At 43.6% G+C, this 8,664-nt stretch overlaps 1 protein-coding gene across 2 annotated transcripts; it reads left to right on the top strand.

Annotated features, from left to right (window-relative positions):
- Positions 1-991: 991 nt before the first annotated feature.
- Positions 992-8,133, top strand: mb21d2 (Mab-21 domain containing 2). 2 transcript variants are annotated; one of them, XM_076294408.1, is made up of 3 exons: positions 992-1,005; positions 1,594-1,793; positions 6,131-8,133. In XM_076294408.1, exons 1-3 carry the CDS (start codon positions 992-994, stop codon positions 7,399-7,401), a joined length of 1,485 nt encoding a protein of 494 aa, XP_076150523.1. In that variant the 3' UTR covers positions 7,402-8,133. The 2 variants fall into 2 exon arrangements, with proteins under 2 accessions (XP_076150523.1, XP_076150522.1); XM_076294407.1 differs by lacking the exon at positions 992-1,005 and having other exon boundaries at positions 1,538-1,793.
- The last annotated feature ends 531 nt before the right edge of the window (positions 8,134-8,664 follow it).

The following is an 8,664-nucleotide window of genomic DNA, read 5'->3' as shown; positions in this document are numbered from 1 at the left end:
ATAGTGCTGTATATCTATCTATCTGTTTAGATATATCTATCTAAATCCATATCTAAATATCTATCAATCTCTATGGTTGTCTGTCTTTGTATTTACAGAAATGCAGTAGGCTTATATTTTAGTGACATTGTAAATCAACAGACAAACATGTTGTAGTCTAATTACAGTTTTTCTCAGTCACTTTGGTGCTTTTCTCAGATCAGAATGAAAATTCTCATAACTAATAGTTCAACCTCCACAACATTTAGTCATTTTTTTGTGCACATCATAGTAGCAATTTCTCCTTCCTCTGAACAAATAGCAAATGCTTTTGGACATGTATCAGTTGCTTTCGTACAATTCTCTGCTGTTTTATAACATTATCATTTGCTTATGTCATGTCAGTCAAAATGAACTATACTTATGGATGCTGAATAGTCATTCCCAATTAAACTAATAGTCTTCATTTCATTGCTTGAGTCATTACATACATAAATTGTTGAACTAGTTATCAAATTCTGTCACAATGCTGTAGAATTGCAAAGAGCATATTGAGTAAAAATGTGAAATGTACGTATTCAGTGTCTTGTACTCACTTACTCCCCTAACTACAGCAATGTTTAACTTTACTGTAGTTTTCAAATGGCTGTACAAGCAGTGTATAGTGCTGTCTTGAGCATGTTCAGGTAGTGTCACCGAGTTCTGACCTTTGTTTTTGCATTGGAAAACACTGAGAGAATAAACTGTCATAAAGAAAACATGACAAAGCCATTTGACTATCTTGTTCATAAACAATGGTGTCAAGACTCCATGACACTGGCAGTTTCATTGACATGAAGACTTGCTTTTGAGGAATGGACTATCCATTTTGAGCAAGTGACGTGCTTTTGCAGGTAATCCACTAGGTTTTTGCAGTTTGCACTAATTGTTTTGAGAAATGCACTAACTGCTGTGCAAATGTTAATAGTGATGTGAGAAAAGCACCAAAGCGACTGAGAAAAACTGTAATAAGATGAAGTTGGTGAGGTCATTGTCTGAATGGTGTCTTCAGTATGACATCTGGCCTTTCAAAGCAATGCACACATCCAGATCCAGACAGACAAGAAAGTAACCAAATAAGCAAATAACCAAAAATTGGATACATGATAAATAAATAGATTTAGTCTACAACTTGCCAAATATTAAAAATTAAATATGCAATTAGAATCATACATTTATAAAAGCAATTTATCTCAGACCTTAATTTGTAATCATGAAATTAAGACGTTTCAATAGGATAACATCAACACATTGCATCAGTCGTATAGGCTGTAATGATAAGCACATTTTGGATGTTTATCATATGTAGGCTACCCATTAGGGTGGTGCTTAGCACTTAGACACCAAATTGTATCATGGGTGTTACAGACGATGCATTACATAGCTTATGCATTGCATGCCGGGACAACGCGATTTCGAGACCACCTGGTTTATTTAAGGGGGAAAATGAAAAACTTCCGCTAGAGCAGTATAGTCTACTGAGCGGAGGGCGTAAGAGTGCCTGTTGTTTTTTGCGAAGATGGCGGCTCCAGCCCTCAACCGCCGGGCCGGATCCGTCAATAGTATTGGCAGCAGTCCGACGGCAACGCCGAATTCTAGTATTAATAACAACAGAGTCATCACATGCTATCCCGAGCTTGATTTCAGGTCTGGGACTAGGATAGAAGAATTGAACAGATTGATCCAAGAATTCAGTAAACACGACCAGCGCGAATATGACGACCAACGAGCTCTGGAAATTCACACGGCCAAAGATTTCATCTTCTCTATGCTCGGTAAGGAACACAGACTAGGATGCCAGTGTTCTCTTAAAATAATAGGACCCATGTTGTCATACAAATTGATGTATACCCATGGAAATACGTCGTGCGTCTTTGCCTCGGGTTTTGTAACACCCTGCTCGATTCTGCTTTGATTTTTGATGTTTGCGTTGCATTGGACTTGCTGCGTGTTGGATGTGCTTGACTTAATCTGTATAGCCGGATTTTCAGACATGGCACAAAAATCACTGAGATCAAATTCCTTGCACGTATAGCCGACCCGCCTGTGACCTTCCTTTGAATGTGATTCGGGGGCTTTTCATAGAATTTGTCAGAGCGACATTTCTTGTCCATTTCTCCTCATCCTGTCGACTCACAAAAGTGATAGAAATTGATAAACAGTGGACAGGTTGATTGTAGGCTGGTGTATGTAAAGCCAATATACCGCTAAGGTCAGTACCATGGACAGAGAACAACTGGACAAATGCAGAACCAGGGGCAGGTCAGTCAGTTCAATAGTCTATGTTAAATCAGTAAGCGGTATTATCTACAATAATAGGTGAACTATAGAATAAATTCAGTCTAGAGGCAGTTTCTTGGAAAAACTAAAACAGCTATAATCATTACTTTAGGAATAATGGAATAGTGTACAGCGTCAAAGTAAAAAATCTATGTTGTCTTTTATGTAGGCTATGCTGTGTGTATGTGTTACAAAGAGAAGTGCTGGAGTAGCTGACAGCGTTGCTATTTATTAGCAGGAGGGATGTGGAGTATCAAGTTTTAGCTGTGTGCCCCAAATAGTGACCTAAGCGTCTAGGGGAGTTTGGTTTAGCAGGTTGTCAGGTAGATTAAATGTAGCATTAGGGTGCATGTGAGTTGTGCTGATTGCTGAGATTGTACTGAGATTTCATATTACATTTATCTCCAGACCTTAATCCGGAGAGACTGTCTGATTTTTTTTTCTGCTCATGGTCATGAATCATTTCCCAATGTGCAAAATTGTACATAGCCAGAATGTCTGTTTGCCAGTAAAAGTCTGTTTGTGGTCTCGGTCTGTTTTTGTTTAGTTGTAGGCACAGTGGGTCTCCTCTGGTCACTGTGCAACAGTTTAAAATTGGAGTAACAACAATCCTGTGGGTGGGTGTACCAGTGCCAGACAGCAAAGAGCCAGGCATTCAGGCGACTGTGGGAACCCCCTGTTTACTGACCCGTGAGCGATCCGCTGCTTTAGTGGAGCAGATGCTGTTCTCACACTCCCACACTGAACAGCCATCCTGGAGGGAGGGGCCCCGGCACAGTCAGCACTCAGTGGCAGCAGCACCACACAGCCCATTGGCTGTCCGGATATGCAAATGACCAGATCGGAAACAAAAGTGCCAGTCAGTGTTTTGAATGATTGGGTCTGTGGGGCTGCAACCATGTGGATGAGTGAGTGCATGAATGAGAGTGTGTGTGGGAGGGGGGGTGGGGGGGATTGGGGAGAAAGACTGAGTGGTTTTGTGCTTTTTTTATTGCGCACAGCATGGTTTTTACATCGGATTTGTAAAGGTTTACGATCAACTAGTGAAAGTTTGAATGAAGTATAGAAAGAAATAGAATAAATTAGTATTTTATTTCTTTCATTCTCTCCAAGAGAGAGAGCGAGAGAGAAAGGCAAAGACAACTTGTTGCAACAGTAAATACATCCTATTGGTGATTTCAGCAGGATCCAGTGATCCCGGCATTGATAATGATACCTGGACCAAACAGAGGAAATTGAGGGCTAAAAAAAGGAAGTGATGGTCAAGAAAGTTAACAATACCTGGACAAGAGAGGAAACAAGGACTAAAGTGAGCGAGATAAGAGGAGGTGGCTGGTTTCAATTACCAGTGTTTTGTTAGTGTTTTGTTACAGTTTTTTTTTTAGTTTAACATCGTACCATTTTACAGTGCTAGACCTGATGTAGCCACAGCTCCAAGCAGTTCACCCTTTGTGTTTATCTCCTGATGCATATGTGCCACGTGTATGTTAACATAGAATAACATATAGGTTACAGTTTTTCTCAGTCGCTTTGGTGCTTTTTTCACATCACTATTAACATTTGCACAGCAGTTAGTGCATTTCTCAAAACAATTAGTGCAAACTGCAAAACCTAGTGGATAACCTGCAAAAGCACGTCACTTGCTCAAAATGGACAGTCCATTCCTCAAAAGCAAGTATTCATGTCAATGAAACTGTCAGTGTCATCAAAATGAAAAGTCTTGACACCATCGTTTATGAACAAGATATTCAAATGGCTTTGTCATGTTTTCATTATGACAGTTTATTCTCTCAGTGTTTTCCAATGCAAAAAAAGGTCAGAACTCGGTGACACTACCTGAACATGCTCAAGACAGCACTATACACTTGTACAGCCATTTGAAAACTACAGTAAAGTTACACATTGCTGTAGTTAAGAGAGTAAGTGAGTACAAGACACTGAATACGTATGTTTCACATTTTTACTGTATATGCTCTTTGCAATTTCAGTTTCACATTTTTACTGTATATGCTCTTTGCAATTCTACAGCATTGTGACAGAATTTGATAACTAGTTCACCAATTTTGTATGAAATGACTCAAGCAATGAAATGAAGACTATTAGTTTTATTGAGAACGACTATTCAGCATCCATAAGTATAGTTCATTTTGACTGACATGACATAAGCAAATTATAATGTTATAAAACAGCAGAGAATTGTATGAAAGCAACTGATATATGTCCAAAAGTATTTGCAATTTGTTCAGAGGAAGGAGAAATTGCTACTATGATGTGCACAAATGACTAAATGTTGTGGAGGTTGAACTAATAGTTATGAGAATTTTCATTCTGATCTGAGAAAAGCACCAAAGCGACTGAGAAAAACTGTATTAGGTTATAGGTTTGAGTAGATTGACCCTGTACATTGGCCACATTACCTCCATGAACTGCAGCCCCATTGTCACCAATCATACTATTTGAGTCAGTATCAGACTACTATCATCGGATTGGTGCATCTTGAGTATGAAGTAACCTATTAGAAGTTGGCCTGGAAAAAGAAAGAACCAATGATAGAGAGACTATAAGTAAGAGAGATAGATTGCCTCAGTCTCATGGACATTTTAAAACATAACTGGAAACTAAAACTGACATAACTGAAATCAAATAAAACTAAACTGAATGTTGCCATTGATCTTATGGTTCACATCCCACCATTATGGTGAACAATGCAGCCCTACCTGATCTGAGGACTCTTGTGCTAAAGCCAAAACCCCAACAAAGTCACACTTATCACATAGAATATGCAGGGGTGTTTTCCACGTGTAGAGTGCTGCTGTGCAACTGCAGTGTAGCTCTTCTCCTGAGGGGGCAGACTCTGCTGTAATTACCCTCACTGACTGCCTGGCGCCACCATGGCCCACTCACAGACACAGGAGGACATCCTCACCGTTTGACTTTGCACTTTTAGCAACTCAGTGTTTTGCATGTGATGTTTACACCTTGGGCACATTGTTCAGTGTATCGTAAGGCACACATGCTCAAAGAGGGAACAAGGTGACTGAAATAATGGCAAAGATGAAGTAAGAAAGTTTATCATTCAGGGAGGTTAAAAAAGAAACTGAGAACATCGAGACAGAGAGAGACAAAGAAAAAAGTAATAGTGGACAAGATGGATGACAAAGAAGTTTGACTGGATGAAAACCTGAGCAGTGGGAGCCCAAGGAACTTTCTGGTGATCAACGAGAAGTCAGCCAGGACGTCCACAGGCAGAGGCACCTTCAGAAAACTGGCATAAATATTTGAGTGTGCAGGTGGAAGCTGCTAGTAGGGGGGGCAGGCTGTTTAAAGTCCATTAGGTATGCATGGACACATTAAGGTACCTACAGCACCTCCTCTCAGCATTCTCTCTCTGCAACAACAGCAAAATAAAGCTGTGTGGATGTGTGTGTGTGTGAGAGAGAGAGAATTCTATGAAACTAGCGAAAAGCTTCCTTGTGATATTGAAGTTCTTTAGATTACTCTCTGTCCTGCATTGATTGACTGTTTTTCCCAGCAGTGGTGTCCTCTTTCTGGTCCTCCTATTGATCTGTAAACAGATGGCTGCCAGCGAACTGCAGACTTAGGTTCATGTGATACTGTTGCCTACAGTCTAAGTCTGAAGGGACTTAATGTTGAACTCTTCATGCACCTTTTTCATTAACACCCCCCCCCCCCTCATCTCGCCCTCTCTCTTATGCATTCCTCTATCTGTCTTTACATACTCTCCCAACTCATACTCTTTCATCTCCCACATCTTCTACTTTTCTCCATCTGTCTCACGTTGTCCCTCTCTTTCCTCTCTCGCTCTCCTCAGGCATGGTGCAGAAGCTGGACCAGAAGCTGCCCGTCGCCAACGAGTACCTCCTGCTGTCGGGCGGGGTGCGTGAGGGCGTGGTGGACATGGACCTGGACGAGCTGAGCCCGTGCTCGCGCGGCACCGACTATGACATGGACTTCACACTGCTGGTGCCCGCGCTGAAGCTGCACGATCGCAACCAGCCGGTCACGCTGGACATGCGCCACTCGGCGCTCGGCCACTCCTGGCTCAGCCTGCGGCTGTTCGACGAGGGCACCATCGGCCGCTGGAAGGACTGCTGCACGCTGGCCGACCACGTCAACGGCGCCACCAACTACTTCTTCTCGCCCACGCTGGTGGCCGACTGGTTCTACGAGTCGGTGGCGGTGGTGCTGGCCGAGGTCCAGCGCAAACCCCAGCGTGGGATGCCGCGTGTGGAGCGTGCCGAGCGCAACGGCACCGTGGTCTCCATCGTCCTGGGCGTGGGCAGCAGCCGCATGCTGTACGATGTGGTGCCCGTTGTCTCGTTCAAGGGGTGGCCAGCCGTGGCCCAGAGCTGGCTGATGGAGAACCACTTCTGGGACGGCAAGATCACAGAGGAGGAGGTGATCAGCGGCTTCTACCTGGTGCCGGCAAGCTCGCCTTCGGGCCGGCCAGAGAACGAGTGGCGCCTCTCTTTCGCCCGCAGCGAGGTGCAGTTGAAGAAGTGCATCTCCCCCGGCCTCATGCAGGCCTACCAGGCGTGCAAGGCCATCATCGTCCGGCTCCTGGCCAAGCCCAAGGCCGTCAGCCCCTACCAGCTGCGCAGCCTCATGCTGTGGGCCTGCGATCGCCTGCCGACCAGCTACCTGGCCCAGGAGGACTACTCCGCCCACTTCCTGCTGGGACTCATCGAAGACCTGCAGCACTGTCTGGTCAACAAGAACTGCCCTAACTACTTCATCCCGCAGTGCAACATGCTGGAACACCTGACAGACGAGATGGCCATGCACCACGCCCGCAAACTGGCCTCGGCCCGTGCCGACCCGGCCGAACACCTCCGCTTGGCCATCGAACACACCAAGGCTGCCAACCGACTGACCCTGGAGCTCCAGAGGAGGGGCAGCACGTCTGGCCTGCCCTCCCCACAGTCGGAGCTCGGGGCCGGGGACCAGCACCAGTCCGACGACCGACTGGCCAAGAAGCTGCAGCAGCTGGTGACGGAGAACCCCGGCAAGTCCATCTCGGTGTTCATCAACCCCGACGACGTGACCAGGCCACACTTCCGCATAGACGACAAATTCTTTTGAAATTCTCTGCTTCCTAGATGGAGCCACTGTTGAGAAGACACTGGACATTGCCCTTATTGTGGGAACACCACTCTTAGACCCAAGTCTGTCACCATAAAAGGAAGCGTAAGCATGCCGAACAGTCATGACATCCAAAGTACTTGGAGAAAATGAGGAGATTCTAATGGATTAATGAAGTTGATTGTCTACTGTGAGAAGTTAGTGTATAGTGACTGTTTAGTGATTGATAAAGACTGATGCTGCTTTCAGGTAGACAGAGAATTAATACAGTGTATTTACCTGGTGATAAATGGTCAGCTCTGAAAACCTCACCAAGCTTTATATGCTCACGTGCATCGTCTTGACCTGTGTTTGAGGACAATTCTCTCCTTTTAACATAGTTTAACCCATAAGTCTAGGTGTACTCTATGTCCAAATAATGTTGCTAACCAAGTACATAGGCTCATGAATCCATGTTGTTACTGTAGGTAAACATTAGCCTCTAAAACAGCCCATTTCTGGTGTGAATGTGAACTTTTCCAAAACATGCTAGAGCTCTGGTGAGCATCTGGTTATTGTCATATCTGAAGTGCAATTACTAAAACCTCCTTTTTGTAAACTGAGTAAAAAGAACCTGATTATTAATTATCATACCCATTGACACATGTTATCATGCACAAGCAAACATTTACTGTCAGAATGTGTTGTATTAAGTTATGACTTGGCATTTATAACTATTGCGCAATGAAGCTTTTTTAATGATTGAAATGAATAGTTAATCCGGTCTTTTGTGTCCTTGGGTGGATTCTCTGTGCCAGACAAGGATACAGATATTGAATTGCTGCAAACTGATATTGTGGCAAATATTATTGTAATACCTTTCAAATGCCATTGGTGACCTTTGGTCTCAGTTGCACCAACAGACACCCTCAAGGAGCAATTAAATATCAGATTATTTAAGAGGTGGTGATGGTTTGGTTTTCAGTCAGAAAGAAAATTTTGATGTCAGCATTCCTGAGCGGTCTTTTGGGGAAGCTTGCCTCATATCATGGGTATAGGTCTAAAATGACACCATTCTCCATAATAAAAACCCTTATTTAAGACTTCTCAGGCCTTGTTGGGTTATATTACATTTTTCCTAATACTTGTACTTGGTATGTACTAGGTCATATCCCCAGGGGGATCGAATAGCTGAGGTAAAATTTCACTGCAATATTACAGTACTTTTCCACCTTAGGCAGCATATACAGGATTCATGACAGTCTCAGGCAAGATCTTGTGAGA

The sequence above is a fragment of the Alosa pseudoharengus genome, unplaced genomic scaffold (assembly GCF_046254945.1).
Source record: "Alosa pseudoharengus isolate Yale_2024_CS ecotype anadromous, Long Island Sound unplaced genomic scaffold, YU_APseudo_1.1 YU_APseudo_1.1_scf_2, whole genome shotgun sequence".
Lineage (NCBI taxonomy): Eukaryota > Metazoa > Chordata > Actinopteri > Clupeiformes > Clupeidae > Alosa > Alosa pseudoharengus.
Note: the sequence above shows the minus strand (reverse complement) of the source record. Positions and strands in the feature narration are given on the sequence as shown.

Coding starts and splice junctions, on each gene's coding strand:
- mb21d2 (XM_076294407.1), top strand. CDS start 1,538: ATGGCGGCTCCAGCCCTCAACCGCCGGGCCGGATCCGTCAATAGTATT. Junction 1,794..6,130: donor TTTCATCTTCTCTATGCTCG/GTAAGGAACACA, acceptor CGCTCTCCTCAG/GCATGGTGCAGAAGCTGGAC.